The sequence below is a fragment of the Ptychodera flava genome, chromosome 11 (genome assembly GCF_041260155.1).
Source record: "Ptychodera flava strain L36383 chromosome 11, AS_Pfla_20210202, whole genome shotgun sequence".
NCBI classification, from domain to species: domain Eukaryota; kingdom Metazoa; phylum Hemichordata; class Enteropneusta; family Ptychoderidae; genus Ptychodera; species Ptychodera flava.
In genome coordinates this window covers 8,180,878-8,203,025 of record NC_091938.1, presented here as the reverse complement: position 1 = coordinate 8,203,025, position 22,148 = coordinate 8,180,878, and the positions used below count along the sequence as shown (strand labels likewise).

At 36.9% G+C, this 22,148-nt stretch overlaps 3 protein-coding genes across 6 annotated transcripts in view; 1 reads left to right on the top strand and 2 right to left on the bottom strand.

Moving 5' to 3' along the window:
* Positions 1-5,672, top strand: part of LOC139143436 (N-acetylglutamate synthase, mitochondrial-like) — a 49,695-nt gene extending 44,023 nt beyond the window's left edge. For all 4 annotated transcript variants that reach the window (XM_070713747.1, XM_070713750.1, XM_070713749.1 and 1 more), the window contains one exon: positions 415-5,672. In XM_070713747.1, coding sequence (XP_070569848.1) covers positions 415-607 — 193 coding nt within the window. In that variant the 3' untranslated portion in view covers positions 608-5,672. The remainder of the gene's footprint in view (positions 1-414) is intronic.
* Positions 2,886-9,630, bottom strand: LOC139143437 (uncharacterized). Its single transcript, XM_070713751.1, has 6 exons — positions 9,138-9,630; positions 8,753-8,844; positions 8,232-8,308; positions 7,803-8,025; positions 7,138-7,232; positions 2,886-6,070 (listed from the first exon to the last, which is right to left on the bottom strand). The coding sequence occupies exons 1-6, from the start codon at positions 9,178-9,180 to the stop codon at positions 5,899-5,901; spliced, it is 702 nt and encodes a 233-aa protein (XP_070569852.1). The 5' UTR covers positions 9,181-9,630; the 3' UTR covers positions 2,886-5,898.
* A 2,143-nt stretch (positions 9,631-11,773) lies between these two features.
* Positions 11,774-20,942, bottom strand: LOC139144325 (myosin-6-like). The gene is made up of 16 exons (XM_070715027.1): positions 20,857-20,942; positions 20,298-20,405; positions 19,754-19,967; positions 19,097-19,220; positions 18,362-18,517; positions 17,902-18,023; positions 17,410-17,484; positions 16,583-16,785; positions 16,214-16,347; positions 15,624-15,682; positions 15,377-15,437; positions 14,931-14,977; positions 14,477-14,611; positions 13,874-13,930; positions 12,993-13,393; positions 11,774-11,903 (listed from the first exon to the last, which is right to left on the bottom strand). The coding sequence occupies exons 1-15, from the start codon at positions 20,940-20,942 to the stop codon at positions 13,076-13,078; spliced, it is 1,899 nt and encodes a 632-aa protein (XP_070571128.1). The 3' UTR covers positions 11,774-11,903; positions 12,993-13,075.
* Positions 20,943-22,148: the final 1,206 nt, after the last annotated feature.

Genomic DNA, 22,148 nt, shown 5'->3' with positions numbered 1-22,148 from the left:
TTTGAACCAGACATATTGAATTCTTCACTTTCCAGTCATTTGTGACTCATTGGAAAATGCCTTTAGGGTGAATCATGTTTTAAGCACAAGTTAAGAATAGCGGTCAACACAAAACCTGTTGATATGAACTAAAAAGCTTCATTCCAGGGGGGCCTCTAGCTATGTACTCCCTTAACCCTAACCTGCAGGACTCCCTAGGTTACTGGTGATTAATGCAAAATACCATCTGTTTCCCCCAAATCTTCACTCCTAACCCATGTTTCACTTGTGTGCTAATTGACTTTTTATCCATATCCAAAATTGTGGCAAAGCAGCATATCGGCAGAAATCTTCGTGACATACATGAGGTATTTATGCAGATGTTCACACACCACTGGATGCCTTGTTCCTATTTTTCTTTCTGTTCCATTGCAGGTATTTCAAGAGATCTGAGGGCAGCTGGAGCAATGGTAATTGGACTGTTTTCTGGTACGGAATTTCCAATCCAAAGATCTCCTACGAGCTGGTAGACCACGCAGCGGCATTGCCGTCATCGTTCATCGATCCGCCTAGCCAGGAGGACTCTGAAGGTCAACGAACTTTTAAGAAGACTTTTCTGTTCCGTTAAAGGGAAAGAAGTGTGCTTTCTGAAGAGATAGGCTGTTCTTGAGATGGCACAAAAAATGTGTAAATAGCACCATAAACCCATGGTCATGTACAAAACACATTGCTACCTGTAGGTGCAATCTTTAAGCATTGGACTAAACCCTACATTCGCGTTTCATTAAAATGTTGAGTATTTCATGTTGGGTCAATACCTTTACACACCTCAAAGCAGAAACTTTAAATTTTTGCTCAAAATTCTAATCAAAGACACCGAACCACTCTCTTTCATAATTCGTAATGGAAATTTGGAATTTCTCGGTAAAGTTTTTTTAATCAGGGAAAAAGACAACCTAAAATTGTAACCAGTATTTGAAATTCAAAATGGCCGCTATACCCTTGTGTTTAACTTCGTGGGAGAATATACATTTTTAATGTACACAAAAACAAAATGGCGAAAATTTCATTCACTCAGCTTGCTTCAAAATGAGTCTACATGAGTAACAGACAAGTAAAGAATCGTAAAACTGTTATCATCCAGATCTATTTCCCTAAGGTGCAGTCTGCCTTTAATTTGACAACTGGAAACAAGGTTTACCGACTCTTGTTGATGTTTTGACAATAACTGAAGAGGTTTTACATTTTTTAGCTACTATAGACTATAGTCTATAGAAGCTATTGGGATGGGTATCCGTCCGGCGTCCGTCGTCAGTATGTATGTATGTATGTATGTCCGTTTGTGAGGCGTCCGTCCACTCAAATATCTTGAGAACCGCAGTACTTACTGATTTGATATTTGTTGTGTAGATGAAAAATATGATTTTGAGAAACTAGTTTTTTCAATTTTTTGATATTGTTGAAAATAGGCAAATTAATGCCAAAAAAGGTGTTTTTGGTAAAAAATCTTCTTCTTCATAACCGCTGGTCAGACAGCTTTGTTATTTGGTATACAGGTCCCTAGGGGTAACCCAACTTAGTCACTCAGTAAAGGTGTTTTTGGTAAAAAATCTTCTTCATAACCGCTGGTCAGACAGCTTTGTTATTTGGTATACAGGTCCCTAGGGGTAACCCAACTTAGATTTGTTCAAATTGTGACGAAATATGCAAATGTGTATTTTAAGGAATTTTTTTGTCATTTTTGGTCAAACTTTGACTTACATTGTGTGTAATTCTTGTACTGTATAAACCCCATCAATTCACCCAGAAAAAAATAATTAATATGATTTTTAATAATTGAATTAATTAGGAAATCATCAAAGCCAAAATAATTTTAGTGTGGAATTATCAGAACGTTCAACTTTTTTTGACAGTTCATAGTGAAATGCTTACCATCTTGGAGGATTAAAACATGTAAAGGCAACTTTCCTGAATCCCAACTTTGATATATTCTGAACCACCATTTATGTTATCTAAAAGAAATTGCTCATAATAGTTTGTCATGATAGGGTGGTCAAATAAATAGAGATAGAGAAAGTTCTAATTTCCATTTATGGTTGACTTGGTAAGGATAAAATAAGATTACTTTTTGAGGAAAAAAATAGAGTGGTCAATTAAAAGAGTGGTCAAAGTGATAGGGTTTTTATGGGTAAAGCTGGGCTGTAAGATTCCTCATGTGCTATTTATAGCAATTATGCAATCTATGTAAACAGTGCAATGAAAGTGTAACATGATTCCTTATAATGCTTTTGATGACCTTGAACTTCTTAAGTTACAAACATTTGTCTCTTCAGTGTGCTTTCTCTGAGTAGGTACAGTCTCAACTTATTCAACAGAACTTACTTACAATGTTAATTTGAAAGTTAAAATGTGCTTGGTTAATAGGATGAAAATACAGATATAGATAACCAGCTGAAGATTCTTTATAACCTGACAGATATGCTGTTTTATTATGACGTAAATCTTGATTTAAGCAAGTCTTGTTTACTTTAATTAGAATGTAATGAACTCTCGTTTATTTGCTATTTATAAACTAATATAGTCTGATGAAATATGCAAATCTGTATTTTTACGGAATCTTTTTCCATGTTTGGTCAGGCCATCCTGAAATGAGCTATCAAAGATATCCACCTTCTTCATCAATACATGTGTCACAAAAGGTTATTCTCTACATACGGTAACACAGCAGAGCTCTGTCAACTGTTGAGTCGCTTGTTTTTTCAAAACCGCTGGTCAGACAGCTTTAATGTTTGGTTTACCTGTCCCTGGGATGACCTTAGTGAGATAATTTCATACAGTCAGGAAATACTTAATTTGTATCCATGTCTGAAGTAGCTTCAGGGACTTTGGCCCTATGTTTAAAGTGAGTCAGGTTTCTGTGAGCTAGTTCTACTCTTTGTTCATGTAGAAGGCTATTATTAGAGATCCTACCTGGCTCGCCATCTGCAAGCTGTCCCAACCTCAGTCCCTTTGTAAAGTCAAACTGTGCCATATAAAACAATTGGATTGTACCATACTTGGGGATGATAGGGGTGAGCAACTGTCCCCTCACTGTACAACAGATACATATCATTGATTTCTAAAGATCATTTCAGACTTATTGGTGGTGGTGGTGGGGGGAACACAGGCCATTATTGTAATGTCATGTGTAGACTTTTATGAAATTGTTAAAAAAAGGGGGAACATACTCCCAAACTGGCTTAAATGTGTCAGTTATCTCAGAGATGTGAAAACTTTATCGCTACACATTCAGATGGAAAATTTCAGATCACTTTTTCTAGATGCATTTACTGGAAGTTTTGCTTTTCAGGTAGGTTACAAAAAATGTAAAATTATTTCCTCTGAAATTTTCAAGAAATGCCATGACATATTACACAATGTTTACAACTTACACTTTTGTTCAGGCACCAGGCCATAGCAACCATTGTTTAATAGCTGTGTCATAAGTGATGTGCGTTTTAACACGACGATGTTATCTCACACTATATTATATCAAGAGCACTTCTGAGATACCTAGTGACAGCTTCAGTGTTGTAGTGTATTTGTGTACAAAGACAATGTTGTCATCAGTTTGTCATTTAAGTTAAGGTAAAAAAAAAATTGGGTGTTCTGAGCGATTTGACAAACTTCCAGTGTACAATTTTGTCCATCAGGAAAGTAATACTTTTAGCAAAGGAGCCTAGAATTATGCATTCTAGCCATTAGCACTATTCTTGAGAACTTTCATGAGGGGTTGTGTGAACTCCTAACCATGACAGTGAAAGGGGTCAAAAGTTTCATTTTTGCATTCTGCACATCAAATGTTGCACAGATTTGATATAGAAAAAGCATGTCAAAATGTGACCTTTAACCTTTGACATGGCTGTCACAGTATCAGTATAGTCAAGTATGGCCAAACATGTGTCATGTGTGTGCTGTATGATAGTTTTGCTGCAAAGTAACTGCGATTGCACTTACTTTGCAATTTCATTTTTCCCCACCAAGTGTCCCTTAGATCCATTGTATAGATAGGTAAAATTTCAACCTGTTACGGATATCTAGGGAAATCAAACCTTGTCTTTATTTTCAGTGTTACCAAATCACACTTGTTCATACTCACATCTGGATTTCACATGCCTATATATGAGGGTTCAACAGTGAAAATATTTTATAGTTTTTACAGACCAGGTACTATATGCCTCGAAAATGAACAGCTTAAAATTTTTGTTCAAACTTTCCTCAAGAAAACTTTCAACCATTCCCTTTCTAAATCAAGAATAAAAATCAGGGGTCACCTTTAAAAGTTTGGTATTTAGAGAAGAAATGCACATTTGATTTTAAATTCAAAATGGCCGCCATCCCTGCATTATCTTTGAGGGTCAAATTTAATTTTTGGTTTACACAAAAATTAAGCCAGTGAAACCTTTTTCTCGGCATGATTCAAAATGAACCCCTTAGCGGTAGACCAAAAAAAGTATTTTTAAAGTTTGAGAGTCTGAATATCTTTCCCCGAGGCATATTCTACCTTAAAGTTTATGCTATTTCAAATGTCTATATGCTGCCCGCACCAACTCTTTTCACTTCAGCAAAGCAAAAAATTTCTTCAGCAAAGCTGTCTATGCAAGTATTAAATAGAACAGTAATTTAGTCAATACTGTAAGTACCTGTAAAAATGACCAGTTGTTCAAGCTATTTGAAGACTGAGAGAATATTTTTTTGAATAGTTTTAGACTGTTTTGTGTCGTGCTACTTTCGTATTAAGAGATGTTTCAACTATGCCAAGTGGAATAATATTTAACATAAGTGTGTGTTAATTCTGAGTAATTTATTTTTTTGTTTATAAACACACATTTTGGTGAACCACAAGTTCGCTGAATGGTAAATTATGTTCACTTCGAAAGTTTTATTTTTGTTTTAGATACACTGGCAGCAACACCATATGTTTGTTATGTATATACATGTACATGTATAATCCATGCCATTTTCCCAGTGATATTTTGAAATCTGCTTTCTCTTATCAAAAATTTACAGAATGAACTGAATGCTGGATTTTAGAGTATTTTGAAGTGTAATTTTCCTATTTCTTGCTGAGCTCTTTGTAAAACAAATCTCTTCATGTAAATTACCAGAAGTAGCAAATATTAGGTCATTATTTCTTGCTTTAAAACTATTTCACTGTTTCTGAAAAAAAAAAGATTTCTATACTGCTGTAGCAGATTTCTTCTCACTTCTTGTACAGTTAGTGTATATTTCTTGAACAGATGTGAGTTTCGGAGCTCTGCGAACCCAAAACTACCGTCTGGCATCATGCACTTGGCTGTGAACTTCGATGAAATGGCTAAACGGTTACAATTTCTAACTGACTAACAACAGAATGATCTCCTCTCTATGTTTCACCATGGTGTCATATTTTGAGTTGCCTCTTCAGCAAATTTATCATTTTGCTTAAAATTTCAAAATCAAGCACATGCTGCCAGGTGATCTTTTTGGGGTTGCAGTGTTCCCTGTGCATGGTTAGATTCTAGACCAAGGCAGGGGAGCCTGGGAAGCTTTGCCTTTGGGCTCTGAGTGGATCGCACCATTCTATGCCCAAGGGGTGAACAGGTTGTCCTCTTGGTTCCAGTTTTCCGGCATCCATGCAGAAAATAAATATGTGTACACGCAGAAATTGTAAACTGGGTGTGATTTTGTGTGGTTAGTTTGCATAGTATGTGATGTCAACAAAGACACATTTGAGATGAGATGTGGCTGTGTTTGCGATTGCATTTTTAATGCATTGACAGTTTACAACATTTCGGACACTTGCACACCAGCTGATATGATATGACATGCTATGCCATGGAGCTGTTCCCAATAAAAACAAAATTTCAGAGGCACAGTGTTCAGGTCAGAGTTGAAGCATCACCAGCCAATCAGTTGGTCTTCGTCGTAATCGTCCTCTTCTTCCTCCTCCTCTTCCCGTAACTCTGGCGAGAACGGAGACTGGGTTACCATGAACGTTGCCAGGGGTGGCAGGTTCAGGGGGACTCGGCTGTCACCCATACCAGACTGTCTTCCACTCGGAGTCAATGTCCTTGGAGTGAAGTGATAAAAGAAGCATCCAATGAAACCATTATTCTGATTATATTTAGGGTCAAGGGTCGACTTATTTCAAGCAACAGTGTCAATCAAAATGGCATCCTGTATCTGATGAAATTCTTCTTGGCTTGATAGACACTGTAAATGGTTGGAACCCCTCACACCAGCACAGACAGCCTGGCAAGCAGCTGTAATCTGATAAAACATTTCCCTATCTGATATTCATGAGATGAAATTAAACACACCACAAGATGTGTCGATAAAGCGGTATCAGATAAAACATTGATCACTGTCAGACAGACAGACAGACACCAACGTGAAATGACCCCGGCAAAGTACACTCAAGTCGGAGTACTAGTTATCGTGACTTAAAAGAAGCTATGAACTCTATCAATGATAACAGGGAGACTGGCAGCTGATAGGGCAAATCATTATTGCTTGTTGCTGCATACATAATAGAGTACACGATATTTGCTGTCAGGAGAAATTGGCAGTAGTCTTCATCCGTTTTGTGCCAGCTGCATGAATTTTCCATTTTTATATAAGTGGTTTCAAGTTTCATCTCCAAAACACATTTCACAATACCGATACCTTATGCTCAACCCTATCAATACAGCCTGTATGTGTCTAATATCCAATGTTATTGTTGGTATCTGAATTTAGGTCCAGACTAGAATTCACTTGTCAACAATAACATTGTTGGCAAGGTCTAATGCTTTGTATTTCACATCATGTACAGAAAAAGGCAAAGGACTTAAATATATTGCTTGCTGGAACAAAGATATTGAAAACATCACAAATTACCACTATTTTTCCTGAAAGTTTTGACTAACATTGTCTTCAATGAAACATCACCTTTTATGTAACCAATTTTTAAAAACAATTGTTTTATGCATATCTGAGCATCATGCCCTTGATTTTCAACTTTGACATAATGGCAAATTTTCCCCACAGAAGAACTCTGGTGAAACAAACGGTGACATGCATGATTTTAGAAGTCTTGTCAAAACTGTTGGATGAACATTCATTCTCGCACAGAACAAACACCAATTTTAAACTCACTGTTTTGCTTTTCTGCGTTCTTTGTTGACGTCCATTTCCAGCATTCTTGGAGTGGTAACTACTGCGGTGTCGTCGTCTTCAGAAATTGTCGGCATCTGTGAACAAAGGCAAGGGATAAAAGTATTGGATTTTCAGCCATTTACCCTACAGATCTTCAATGCAATATAACTTTCCCCTTTGCAAGGATTTCAGTATCCCATCCAAATAAATCAACTAATAACATGCCGAAGAATTAAAATTTCGATCATGTTTATCTCCCCATAAGCAAGAAGACAGTGGTCCCAATGAGTAATGTTGGCAAGTCCCCATTTGTAAAAATACACCCAACTTCTATTTCTCACATGTTAAGTCTTTGTAAAGTGCGCTCTTATGCCATCATTATGGACTAAAAACTATTATTATCTTAACTGCATTTCATTTCTTGACATCAAATTAGGCTGTTCACATGCACAATGAACCAATGAATTCTAAACGAGTAAAATATGTTCTGTCCATCAGAAAACACATTCGAAGCACACTACACATACTATGCATGCAAATTGATCACGGTATGTTTGAAGCATGGACTACAGGCATACACTACCTGTCAGCAATATTGGATCACATTGCAAAACAGCCTACCGGTACTCACAAAAGTACCCCTAACTCTTTCCTTTTGATCTCACCTTCCAGACAGGCCCCCTATCTCCAATAAGATTCATGTGTCTGCCTATCAGCCCATCGGGGGATTCAGGTGCTGAATATACTCCCTTGGAATAGACCTGCATTGCCACAGAGCTTCGTCTCCCACTCCCACCTCCGGAAACGATTTCCGGGGGCTTTTTGGAAGCATATACAAAGACTGGCTTGATTAGCAGGATGCCGCTCTCTTCGTAGACTGCCTCAAAACTGAAAAAAGGGGAAAACACAAACTTCGTCAACTTCTATCACAGATATCACGGAAAAATTCTTTTTTACAAATTTTGTAAACAACAGTGTTGCAATTCTTGTTTACCTACCGTATATGTGAAAAAGATGGCAAATTTTAAGTTCTTATTTAATGATTCAAAAATAATCGGTGAAAGTGTGAATTGCATTTCTGAAGTGATTCTTACATAGCTTTCATCTGTTCATAGAGTTTGGTACGTTCTTGTTTAACCTTTTCAGCTCTTTCATGCCAGCGCTTGTTAGTCTGTGAAAAAAAAAAAGATAATGCATAATTTTACGCCCATTAATATTCTCCATTACGATGCTTTACTATTCATTTATTTGCATATCCAAATTACTCATCCATACACTTTGCATAAATGAATGAATTAGATTAGGAAATTCAGCATTTGAGGAAATAAGTACACAAAAACACATTGTATTTCACATAGAGTGGGTGATATGGAAAGCTTAAACTTAGAAAATGACAAATAAAAGCCTAGTCAATCCATGTAAACTTTCAAACAAGTTTTGCAAAAACAGAGGCCAAGAAAGATTTCTATGTAATAATTACTGAAAATATGAAATGGCACCAATGACTTAATAAATGGTAAAATGGCTTTCTCAGTGATCTTGTTTCTGCAGTATGGACTGTAGAAACGATTTTCAAGTCTCAGACTTTGAGGAAGGACATCCCATAGTGCCTTACCTCTACCATTCGCTTTTCCATGTTCTCAATGAACTGGCGAAGTTCCCAGTGTTCAGCGCCGGTGGTCTGGTTGAGCTGCTTCCGGAGTTTATCTGGATATTCAAAGTAACAGATGGGAAATATCTTCACAAAATTCTGCAAATTTGGTATGAAAATTTTCTCCGTCCCCCACGATATTGTTGAACAACCTGTCCGGTCATGACATGTTGGAATGGATTTCATGGGGACATGAAACTATTTAAACAGATCATGTTCTGAGGACTACAGGGTTCAAAGAAACATGTGTAATACAAGGCATCCTACACAGGGAGCTTACATCTGAGAGCAAGGAAAAAATTTCCTCACAATTATTTGACACATTGCCGCTGTGGGGGATTTCTCTTACCTGTATTCATTGTAAAACCCCTGTAGCCCAAAGCAAAAGGCATTGCGTGATCATTGAGCAATGCGGGCTGAAAAGAAACGCACAGGGTGCCAAATTTTCACAGCCATCCTGAGGAGTAATACGTAGCTTGAATGAACAAGACTTGAAATTTCTCAATTGTGAAGCACTCCGACCCTTAGGAGCGATCAAACTCCTTATTGTAACATCTGCACTGATGTCACGTCACTTTTTTGTCCCTGGGTTTTAAACTTTTAATAATGCATGACTTCCAGGCATCTCACCCACTGTGAATGGACTGACCCTCAATTGAAGCTATTGGGCTGTACCATTATGGAACAATGAATTGGGGTAGGGGTGGGGTAGGTGAACTCAGAATTCAGTAGCTGTGAGAAGTTCTTTATGTCCGTAAAGGCGATCAATAGGAGAGTGTTAGGAGCAAATGAAGTGAGTGGGACAAACAATGGGTGATTGATTGCCAAATTGATTCAAATAATCTCTGAGAATCATCTCGTAGCGTACGATTAGTTAAGCCTGTAATTTTCATGAACTCCCCCGCAGATCGCAGACAGTGTTTAGAATACATGCTTATCAAACACATGTTCAGCCCAGTCATTATCCATAACCTAAGGACATTTGCCATCTGACATCTGGCTTTACCTTGACGTGACACTTCAAAGCTAGAAATACCATACATAACCTGGCGCAAAGAAGTTTTTCACAATGAGAAAAGAGCAACTTTAAACAAAAATATTCCCCACATTTGCATAGTCATGTAGTTTCATACAACCAAAAACAAAATCGCCTCAAATTGAAATTTGAAAGCCCGGCAGAGAATTAGCCATATGCGATATTCTGATAAAAGGAAATTTGAATGTGATGAAATTCTAGGTGGACAACAGAATTGGAGAAGAAAAAGTTTTACCTCTGTTATCTCTGAATTTCCGGAACTGTATGTATCTCTCAAAGAGATTGCGAAGCCGGATGATTGGAATATCCATGGATCGTTTGATAATTTCCATCGTGATCTGTAGAAGACACAGTACTGTCATTTTTTTAAAAGCAGAGTCGAATTTTCAAAGTGTGTATATAATTCAGCCGCTCAAACAAGGAATTGTGGTGATGGTATAATGCCTTGTTTAAGGCAAAGTTGCATCTGATTTTGTGGAAATGGCCATCGTTTGTTGCTGTTTTCATGAAATTTCGTATAACAGTATCATTTGTATTTGTAACATAGAGTAGTTTCTTTGTAAGCACATAGTGGCAAAGGCTACAAAGGTTTCAAAGATTTGGTCAAACCCAGGCAAGATGAGCGGTGATGTCATTCCATGAAAATAAAAATACAATTATTCTCAAAAGTCAAGTGAGTATATAGCACCGTTAGAAAAACTTGTTACATTTGTGCTTTCTGCTGGACCTGCTGTTTTTTCAGTCAGTGCCTACAACAAGTTCTACCATTCATCAATACTCTCTACTTTGTACCTGTCAATCTTGTGTGTAGTCTGAAGACGTGGTGTCTCCTGAGATACTGGGAGTGGAGATATATGGAGACACTCGCTGACTATTAAACATAACCATAAATAAAAGGGTTTCACGGGGAATGTTGACTTACAAAGTGCATGTCCTCTGATATCTTATCTTCTTGTAAGGCTTCAGATAACTTGTCAAGATTCTTCTTTTGATCTTGGAGACTAAACTTAATTGACTCCGGTTCAAGTTTGTCAGCCAGATTAATCCTTGACTGTACCAGTTTGCTTTTCTGGGGGAATAGAATGTCATGCCAGATGTATCACTGTTGATTTCACTTAACATTGACATTGAGAATAAGGAGGTTTTTGAGTACGTCAAGAATGCACATCAGTAGAAAGATCCCACACAGCAAGTTTCTTATAAAAATATATACTGCTTCGAATCATTTGCTTTTGAAAAACCAACGGCTTCTACCACACATTTTAGTAGTGGAATGGTTAATGAATATGGCTTTTTCAGAATACACAGCTTGGCCAAAGTGTCCATTTTCAGTCTTATCCGGGTTTCGGGGATTGTGGGTAGGGTATTATGGGGAATGGTACATCAATATTTGTCAGAATCTCATCCTTTTGTGTCCATCTAAATTGGCATTGCCTTTTTGTACCATCTGTATCATGTGTTTTAATTTAATCTCAACAGTCAATATCGGACCTATGCAATTACTGCGTTATGCACAGATCTTGTCAAATCCATAAGAAATTGTCTTTTGGAAAATTGCATTCAGTGGCTTTCTTGTAATCTGAGCTAGGGAGCCCATGAGAACACTTGGGAGTGTGCTGGCTTCTTTTGGACCACCTACAACAGTATATTTAATAGTCAAAGCATAACACATCTTCAGAGTGCATCCAAATAAATCAGAAACAGTCACGAAACATCAGGTCCTCCGAGGCCTGCTGGGTCAAGGCCACAGAGCATCCTTTTCTTGATTTCATACAATCTGCACATTTTCAAGGTCAAATATTGACACTGGTGGTGTTAAATCAAGGCTTAAAAAATGTCAAAAACGGCAATGCCACTTTTAAGTCCTATAATTACCTACCCTCCAAACGCCCCCTCCTCCCCCCAAAAAATTTTCTAAAACCCTAATAGCCCCTGATCCAAGGACCTACTGCTTGTCTCAAGTCAATCTTGAGTCTCTTCACAGCTTGTTCGTGGGAATATCCTGCCTGGGTCATCGTTTGTCTCAACTCCTGTAACTTGGCATCTTTTTTCTTGATTTCATCCATCAGGTCCTTTCGTCTGCAAGACATCACGTAATATTTACATTTGGAGGAATAAATAAATGATGTATGGTGCCTATCATCCATAAATACATGTCGTAAAGGCTATAAAATATTCAACAGAACTATAAAACTGCCATCTCAATATTTATCAAACTTTTCACATAAAGGCTGACATAATTGTTGTCTTCAAAAAGGTTTATCCTTTAAGTCAAAACTTGATTTAAAAACCAAAATCTCAAAGGAATTGGCAAAAGTAATCAAGAATTTTACGTGAAAGTTACCGTAACATATATGGATGCTTGCGGCCATGCAACAGAATCTGTCTTGACGATATACACTGGGCACGCTGCAGGCAACCTAATACTGAAAAACAGCAGCCTTGCCTAAGAACTACCACAGATTTTTGTTTCCCAATAATATTTCAACAGAAAAAATCTTCAACAGGAGTTATATGGACAACTGAGTGGTCTATAGCAAATTATTTTCTGTAGCATGGTTGGAAAATCATCTACTTGAGCGAAATTAATCAATCATTATCATTTATATTCATAAGAGAATAATGATAACTCAATATTAAGGTGAATGGTCTTAGTCTTGCATAATACATTCGTAATGTACTGATGTACTGACAGAGACATAAGCTTTTGTATCCCTGTCCAAACTCTCTGTTGTGATTCGTTAATTTACAGTCACATGATATTTGTCATTTTGATGCTGATACATGCAATGGGGAAGTTGCCAATCGAGTTTCCGAAACAGAGTCAGGTTACCTGTTAACTGGGGAAGTTTGAAAGTGCTGTCTATGTATGTGCACATTCTAGAACGTGTAGAGAAGATGGCAGAGTCGTCTGCGACAAATGATAGCTGAGTGTCTCAATTTTTCAGTGAGAAAATTTGATGGGTTTTGTTACAAAACACATGACTGGCCATATTCGCATAACAATGCATACATTTATTTTCCTTCGGGCCTGAGAGTTGCCCCAAAACAATCTGTTTCACAAGACTGTAGGCCGAGGAAAACAGACTGATTTGACGCAACTCTCAGGCCCTAGGGTAAAAAAAGTGTATGCTCATGGCCAGTCAATATGTGTAAACTTGTACTTACATTGTGGTGATCTCTCGCTGGGCAGCATTGTGGTTGATAATAAGGTTTTTGTATCTCTCAAGCAATGATTGGTACTTCTCCTCCTACAGGGGCAAGAGTAGATGAGGAGGAAGACGGAGGTGATGGAGGGGAGAGGGAGGGAAGAGATGAAAGAAGCATGATGACAGATCTTTAAGATTGCAAGATAGGGAAATAAAAAAGTGACGGGGAAAGATAATGAACAGAAGCATGTCTTCAAACGACAGAAAAAACTGAGTGTATGATGAGGAAAAAACCTGACCAAAAAACAGAAGTTTAAGAAGAGGATGCAATGAGATATTAGTGAAACAGTACATGTATGTGGTAAGAATAGCACAGAACTTGAAATGAGGAGAGATGCATGGTGGGAACTGAGAACAAAACTGGGTAAAAGGTAGAGGGGAAAGGAGACGAAAAGGAAAAGGAAAGAAAATGGATAAGAAGGTCATTCTTTAGAAACTTCACACTGATTTGAAATTTTTCTTTTTCTGACAACTTTTTTTGTCATTTGACCCACAGATCTGATGTGAAACAGTTCACTCTGAAAACAAAGTTGATGTTAGACAAACCATAAAATACTTAACAGCTTCCTCTCTACTGGTGTCGGAAAATGACCCTCGTCTGAGGCCAGAATTGCCACAAGAAACTCGTTACTTGTATTTACTTTCATAGTGTTATACGAAATATTGTCTTCAAAATCAACATACATTTATAACATTTGACATTTCAGTGTACTGTTCTTAAATCCTATGATTAGCTTTGTAACAAATATGCATATATAATTTCTTAGAGTTATAACATTTGCTTGGTGTTAAAATGTGTATGAAATACCATGAATACAGATCATCTGATATGATACTTACATGTATTCTCTTTGTCTCAGTCAATAAATTTTCTGTTGAGAGAACGTCATCCTTCGCCTGCAAGAAATATAAAAAAGCAATGAAGACAAGTTGATATTTCCACGTTAGGGCCAGTATAGCTGTAAATTTTGTTTTTTCACTATTAACTACATTCCCAAAGCATGTTGGGATACACAGTATTCAGCTTGCCAACTCAGCCTGTACACGTGTAGACTGCATTGTTATTGTTGACAAGTAAATTCTGGTCCGGACTAGAATTCAAACACAAATAATAACAGTGTATTCTAAAAGTACATAAATTGTGTTGGCAAGCTAAATAGTAGGTGATGTAACACACGTTTGGTAGATATACACAAAGAAATTGTGAATGTGTCATTTAAAGTTACAGCTACTGGTCCTTTAAGCAGATGCAACTAGTTGTAATTTGAATTGTATTGGAGTTTCATAGTTTTCACCTTTCAAGTTCAACCACTGGGATTTTGGAAAAAACCAACTTTCTTTATCCGCTTGTTTGGGTTGACCTTTGTATTAAACTCACCCACGAGAAGAGAAATATGCAAGTTTTGTTTCAGTGAAAATGATCTACAGCAAGTATGTTCATACCTTGCTGAGTTTCTCTTGCAGCTGTTCGATCTGCTGTCTGGCTCTAGTCAACTTCTCTTGTTGAGATTCAGCCTCAGCCGCTTGCTCCTCTGCGCTTGCTTTCTTCATCAGCTGAGTCTCCTTGAGCTCAATTCTCTGTTGCCATGGAAACAAGCAAGTGTTTGATGTTGTGTATTTCTCCACAGAACAGAATTTATAACACACAAAAAAAATCTTCAAACACCAACAGTTGCTAATACAGCTGCTGTTTATATTTTAAACTTCCGGCAAAATATTCACAAACTAGGTTGCACAATCTAATATGTGCTGCCAATACGAAAACCATACAGAAATTTTCTATCGCCAATTTAAATGACATCATACAAAGTAATGAAATCTGAAATATGTGTTGTTGTAAAAGAATACTTTCACACATAAATTTGCCGGTATGTTTATTCAGGATCATGGTTCATACCTTATTAATCATGGCTTGTGATACCTTGAATTCTAAGGCTACCATCACTGTTGAAAGAAATACAAACTAAAATTAATTGAATTTCTGATTTTCTCCAAGATAAGGCAGTGAAGATTTCATTTTCTCCACATGAATCAGTCAATACATGCAGTAGACTGGTATAATATTGTTACAATTTGAATGTTTGAATATCAGTGGCCTGGGTATATTATTCCTTGAAAGAAACAGTTTTCAGTCAATTGTAGAATAGAACAATATAGACTCGTCAATGAGAGATGGCTCTTTGGACAAAAAGCGAGGTAATGATGGATGAATAGATGGATAGACGGACACTTGTAACGGATAGAGAGGAAGACCATTGGATGAAAATGATATCTTGTCTTCGATGATGGATGGTTACTGAATCTGTTCTGGTCTGATGATTAGACCATTGTTACAAAACTTACATTCTGTGGCCAGGCCAGACACCGTGTTCAGCATGACTTTGGTGTCTTGAGGAAGGGTGAGCTAAGAAAAGAACATAAAACAAACAAACAAACAAAAATTAGTAGATATCCAAACATCATGGAAAAGTGAATAATTGATTTTAATGCTAAAAAATTAGTCTATTATGAAGTTTTACCAAGAAAACATTTCAAGGATGACAGGGGAGCAAATATACATGCCACATACGTTTACCATTTTTGCTCTTACCTCATCAGTGGGTAGATCTTTCATAGTTGTTCTCATTTCATGAGCCAGATCAAGCAAACCTGAATCAGATGAAAAAAAAACATTCACAACCTAGTTTTTAAAAATATATGAGTCAATCAAAAATTTGGCAGTGGCAGACAGACTGTAAAGCATAAAGCAATAAGGGTTATACCAATATGCTGGTGAAAAGGATGGCTATCAATACATACTCCAGAAATATGAACATCTCTCTTCGAAAGTCTTAAACAAAAAAATTGATTAAGTTGAAAATTAATGATGATATATAGCTTTCACAACTACGTAAAATTTGTTGAAAATAATCTGTTACAAATTCTAATCCACATGATGGCCGACATTTGCTAATATCTGAACAAACTGGTTCAGCGTTTTGTCAACTTTTCTTCCTATTTGTACTGACTTGATCAGAGAGTACAAAATTGGGAACTCACATCTTGTTTTGGCTGATTGATGTTGGCCTCAAAAAGTTTGGCATTTAATGAAATGTTGGATACTTTATTAAAATGATCACTTCTTTTTTCACACAGGTGGAAACAAAAAAAAAAAAATAATTGAAAGGTGTTATACATCACCTTCCCTGTCAAAGATCACTGCCATAGATTCTTTGAATCTGTTGATAGCTCTGAGAAGATGAAGACACTCTTTATGGATTCCTTGTAGTCTATTATTCAGTTCTTGGTCTTGGCGGCGCAGTGTAGCTTCACACCTGTGGTGTTCATTTAAGAGAAAAAGACTCTTTACTCTTTTACTTTTTTCTAAAAGCCATATATTAGTTTTCTTGTGGCTTTACAATCTTCAATTTCAAACATGGCATAGTAAATACATGTATGTAGTTTTGGTTTTTTTTTCAGAAAAGATAAATTTACTCAAACGAAATGGCAAACATTCAGTGCTTGGCAGATTCATAAATAGCGCCCTCACACATATCACACTACACTGACCTTTGTTTTTCTTTCAAAAGGTGCTCTTTCATTCTATTGATCTCTGCCTCATAGTCTGATTTCAGTCGGTTGACAGCTTGTCGATCGTCACTGAGATCATCAGTGGCCATTTTCCCAACTTTCCCCTTGGCCATGATGGATGCTCGTCTTGCCTTCTTAGAAGTCGTTTGTGCGTCATGGGTCACTTCTTTCAGTCTCTTTTCCTATAAAACAAGATAAAAGTTGACATTGTTTTCACTTAAAAAACTAATTCTATTCTAATTTAATTCTGAGGCATCAATAAAGAAATCCACCAAACATTTTCATTTTGAAGATTTTTCCAACATCTTACCTTGAAAAAAGTTAAATGCACAATAATAATTTACGTTTCTGAGATGTGTTTGAATGATGAAGAAAGCAAAATGTTAAAATTTGACAAAGGTTCATCATGTAATACAACTAGATAGCTGAGTAAAATTAGTTTCTTGAGCTAATATTGTAGTCAATTTTTGGACATGTTAAATTTGTGAGAACGTAATAAAAACTTTGTGTCTATCACAATGAAAATTGAGTGCTGTGTCTGGTAGTACTTTTTTCCATCTCTGGCCTGCAATGTGACTGTAATATAAACAATTACAGAAAATAAATGTACAAGTGACAATGACTGTGTGTATTATCTAAAAGAGGAAAACAAAACATTTTGGCAGATATCTGTGACAATATACATTGAATCAACAGAAGTGATGTAAATTCTGTTACTATGATGTAAAAAAGAGATGTTATTGGTCTTAAGTTTTCAAACTTTTTCAAAATTTATGTGTTTTCCTGAATTCAGAAATACTTCTCACCTGAAACTGTATGGCTTCATCCTTTCCTTTGATTTCTGTCTTCAGAAGTGCAATGTCACGTTCAAGTTGAGCAATCTGGGGGGGAAAAGCGGTCATTTCAGTGGCTCTGAACACAGTAAATACAGCATATTGCGTACAATTTGCATAGTAACTGTTGACAAAAGAATTCTACTTCTGACTGTAATGCCATTCTCAACACCCAAACTAGACGGTACACATACACTGGCTGTGTTGATAAGCTTAACAGCCTGCAATTCAGACATGATTTTGTAAGAAGAAAAACAAATTATACAAAAAATACATACATAGTTAGTGGTCATGGAGCTTTCAGTCAAAAGCTGTGAAATATCTTCGGAAGAATAACAATATTGCTTGGTAGGAAAAAACTAATAGAGGTGCTTTGTTGTGAGTAAAACAGCTTGTTTTAGTCTCTGCATGTAGTTTGGTTGGAATGTCTAACTTTATAATGTGATGCCTTCCTTTCTCACTTACAGTATCTTTCAACTCTTTCTCAACTTTGGTGTGATCATCCTTCAAGGTCTGCCATTCACTTTGCTGGTCTGATTTCTCAGTCTTGGAAAGTTCAAGTTGTTTCTCCATGTGCTTGGCATTCTCTGAAATGAATTTGGCATCATCATGAAACAATAATCTACAGAAATTTTATTGACTGTCAGAACTTTGAAGATTAATGGGCACTTGACATTTTCATGTTGTACAAATTCTTTTCCTGATATAACCTTCTCACCACAATGGTTCGGGCCAAAACTCATTGTTTTCAATGGTGTTATCATTGTGATATGCTGGACACCAAGCATTATGTCATGATTTAGGAGTGGTGAAAAAAAACTGTATTTTATGCAAGGAAACAAAAACAGATTGAAAATAGATCAAAGTTGACACTGCTAATTGAGCTTTTTGGCATTCAAAAATAAACTAAAATTGTCAATCTAACCTTTGGCTAACATGAGTCCGTTCTGTAACTTGGAAACCTGCACACTCAACTTGCTGAGCCTGTCCTTGATTTGTTTGTTTTCGTTCCTTAACTCTTGAACCATGCGTTTCAAGGCTTCATTTTCACTCTTGTACTGGGCCAGCTCATCCCCACTTTCTTAGAGGTGAAAAATGAGAATTTTTATTTTAAATTCAGAAAATATATCTGACAAACAGATCTGTAGGAGACTTTTTAAAAACTTACCATGTACATTGAGAAGTTAACAACTGAAAATCAAACAATTATAGATGTGCAATACTATGAGAGTGAAACACTCTGTAAATGCAATTTAAAAAATTGCTGCTCTAATCTGCGCAAATGACAAATATTTTAGGGACATATATGCAAATGAGTAGAGAAAACACAACCAATCATGGCACGAGGCAATCATTTGACCTTTGCTGACCTGCATTGTGGAGTTTTTGTGTTTCTGTAGCAGATGATGTTGGCTATCACATGTTGAAATTATGGTATACTTTTAATTTATCATTAGTATGTGCTCTCTTCTGAAGTCAACGCCCCTCATGAATATGTAATATCAATAGAAGTAGAGTCCTATTATTATGACCAGTCTTTGGTATTTCTTGTGAAATACATTACTTGCATATCAGTTTGCATGCAGACACAAACCGAACCAGTCCCAGTCCAGTCCCAGACCAGTGCTTTGGTGATTGGAGACTCCACAACAGGACTTACCATCTATAAGCGGAATTTCTGGAGTAGGAGGTATTGTCACGGTGCTGGGTCTCTTCCAGATTCCGCCTTCTTCCAGAGCTTCAATGTATTCCTGCAATTCGTTGTTCTTCTGTTCAAGGTCTTCCTGAGAACAGTCAAGTAAAATTTCAAAGAAAATATCTGACAAACTGTTGAACTCACTCATTCTTGCCAATCAAAAGGTATGAATATTCAACGTGAAAAAAAGTTTGATTCAAAAATGCCACAATCACATATATCATGATGCATTTATAGTATTGTATGACAAACAACAGGTCTTGATCCTGGATCCTTACACCTTTCGATTACTGATGGACCTATAGAGTTTAGGAAGGGGTAGTCAGAAATTTTTTTTATTATTTCTATTTATTATTTTATTTTTGCACCAAAAGATTAGGCTAAATAGAATTATAGAGAAGGCAGACACTGGTTTCTAAAATTCAACACTTTTGTCATTTTTTGTAATTTATATAATATGTATTGTTGAAACAATAATTTTTCTCCTTAGATTTGTGTCATTTGTGATCATCCCATGCCATAATTTAATGGTTTACGCTTCACCACACAGCTATGCAGAACCAGAATCACCAAGAGATATTTTTGATACAGATTATGGGAGCTGCCACCTATAGTACTAACCACTTGATACTTTCTTTTTTCCAAACGCATGTTACAGTCATCCAAACTCATCTTCAGTCTGTCCCGCTCATTTTGAAGACGTTCGTTGGCCTTGGTCACCTGGTTTATCTTCAGTTGGCAGTCCAGCATCTCCTGTCCAAACTGTGCTGCCTCTTTGTTCGTCTCTCCATGGCGATGCAGATGAAATTGAACTGTTTCAGCGCCTGCTTGGCAGCTGATACGATACAAGAGTAAACAAACATCTAACAAACAAAGATCATCCACAACAGTTCGCTTTCTGCTCTCACTCTGAAATTCTGGTATGTTGGACTGAGGAATATTGGGCACAACACAATTCTAGGGTGTCAAGTTGCATCACAAAGCCAAATAAGGCTCCCTAAGAAACTCTTAATTCTTTCAAAACAAGGACTGAGCCATGTATTCTTAAGGTGCACCATTCCGAGTTATGTATAATGTTAATATGATTTTGGCAATTGTCAAATGGTTTGACAATTTAGGAGGTAATTAACCGTTCATAAGTGATGTCCCTCATTTTGAGTCTTACCATTTTTGACGTTGGCATTGCGAGCAGTCTTGCTGGCTTCGGTGAGTGCCTGTTTCACTTCTTGGGATGCTTTCTTCCAGTTCTCTGCATCTCCCATCAGTGATGTGTCTGAAATACAGGTTGAATAAAGTGTACAGAGATTGAAAACGGACAGGAAAATTTTATACTTGAGGTAGTACACACCTTGAAGTAGACTGAAAGATATGTTGCTAGAGGGCGCTCTCCAATCTCTCCCCAAGTGCCCTCAAGCAACAAATCTTTCATTCTAACCTTGAAATTGAGAAACTAAACCTTTGATCGAACTTTCAATTAGCAAACTTTCAATCCTACATTTCTACATGAATAATTTTTTTCAGAAATGAAGCGTCATTATTGACTTATGATCTTTAAGTTTGACATAATATACAGGTCCGAACCCAAATTCACTGCAGCACATATCACCTACCCTGATACCACCCCTATCATTTACAAAACGTTCACTTCCAAGCAGTCAATTCTTCATGGACCCCTGGGTGACCACTATACACAGGTTTGAATATATAATCACGGTTACCCTAACCCTACTGGCATGATTAACAGTTTTCCTGGTTTATTCCTTACCATCTGACTCCCCATCACCTGGGCCTGCTTGTGGCCTTTGCGCATGTTGTGTCTTCCTTCTTGCTGCCAACAAATTGTAAAGTCTGTTTGGTCCCTCACTTTCAGTGTCGGCACTTGATACGAGAAAAAAAGACTCAGCTCATTTATTGTTCAAATATCGTCGCAAGATTTCAGACACTAGGACATACAGGCCACAAGGTTCATTCTGTGTCACAGAATGATAAAGTAGGTAAGTCCACTGGCTTGAAAAAGCGAAAGTAGAGAGTACTTTTTCGAAGAATATGAAAAAAATGCCTTGTCACGAGACAATGGCTTCATCAAATGAAAATGCGTCTCATTCATATAATAATACAAGAGAGAGTGAGAACAAGTTGATCCCACATTGGTGTCCTAACAACTCCCCAAACAATTATCAGGGACATGAGAATAACTGCTTGTATTCCAGCGCCCTCATGAGGCACTCTTACAAATGTCTTTTGTTTTAGTATTCTCTCCTGCCAGAACAAACAGTAGTGCTTCAGTACGAATATTCACACTGTAGGGCAGTGAATAGAGCCCTCATCACTGATCTTCATAAAATCTTTCGTTTAAATAGGTTACCTCTCTTCCTCTTCCTCCATTATTTCATGCACTTCTTGGAAGATTGTTTCACTGAGACGCTTGATTTTCTTGGCCGAGGTCTCTGCTGTTAGAATAGCATTCCTATTGTATGGAAATAAAGATTATTGGAATCTATACTGAACTTCGAGAAATGATAACTAAATGATACACAACAGAGATAATATACGGTATGCGGTGGTCGTCACACCCCACAAGCGTACTGCGTACCCTCGAAAAACTCACCACGTTTATTACATAATTCCCCCTTTACAACGTATTGTCAAAAGGCAGCAGACTTACAAGACCTATATAACTACATTTCAAGATTTAGAGAATATACACATAAAAATACTTGTGTGGAGTTTCGACCGAGACTGAAGACAAAAGACCTCTACACCAATATATACGCATTCAACACCTGGTGACGCAAACGTCAATCAAAGGAATTCTCTTATGTAACGAATAGATAGTATTTATATGCTAATCTTCGAAACGCATATAATTGTTCAATATTGTTCAATACATGTAGGACACTGATGGATTGGCAATGATATGCAAATTTATTACTATTTCCATTCTCCTGACATATAAAAGACTGGGAAATATTGAAAGAAATAGAAACTACAAAAATTTTATAAATAAAAGCTAAAA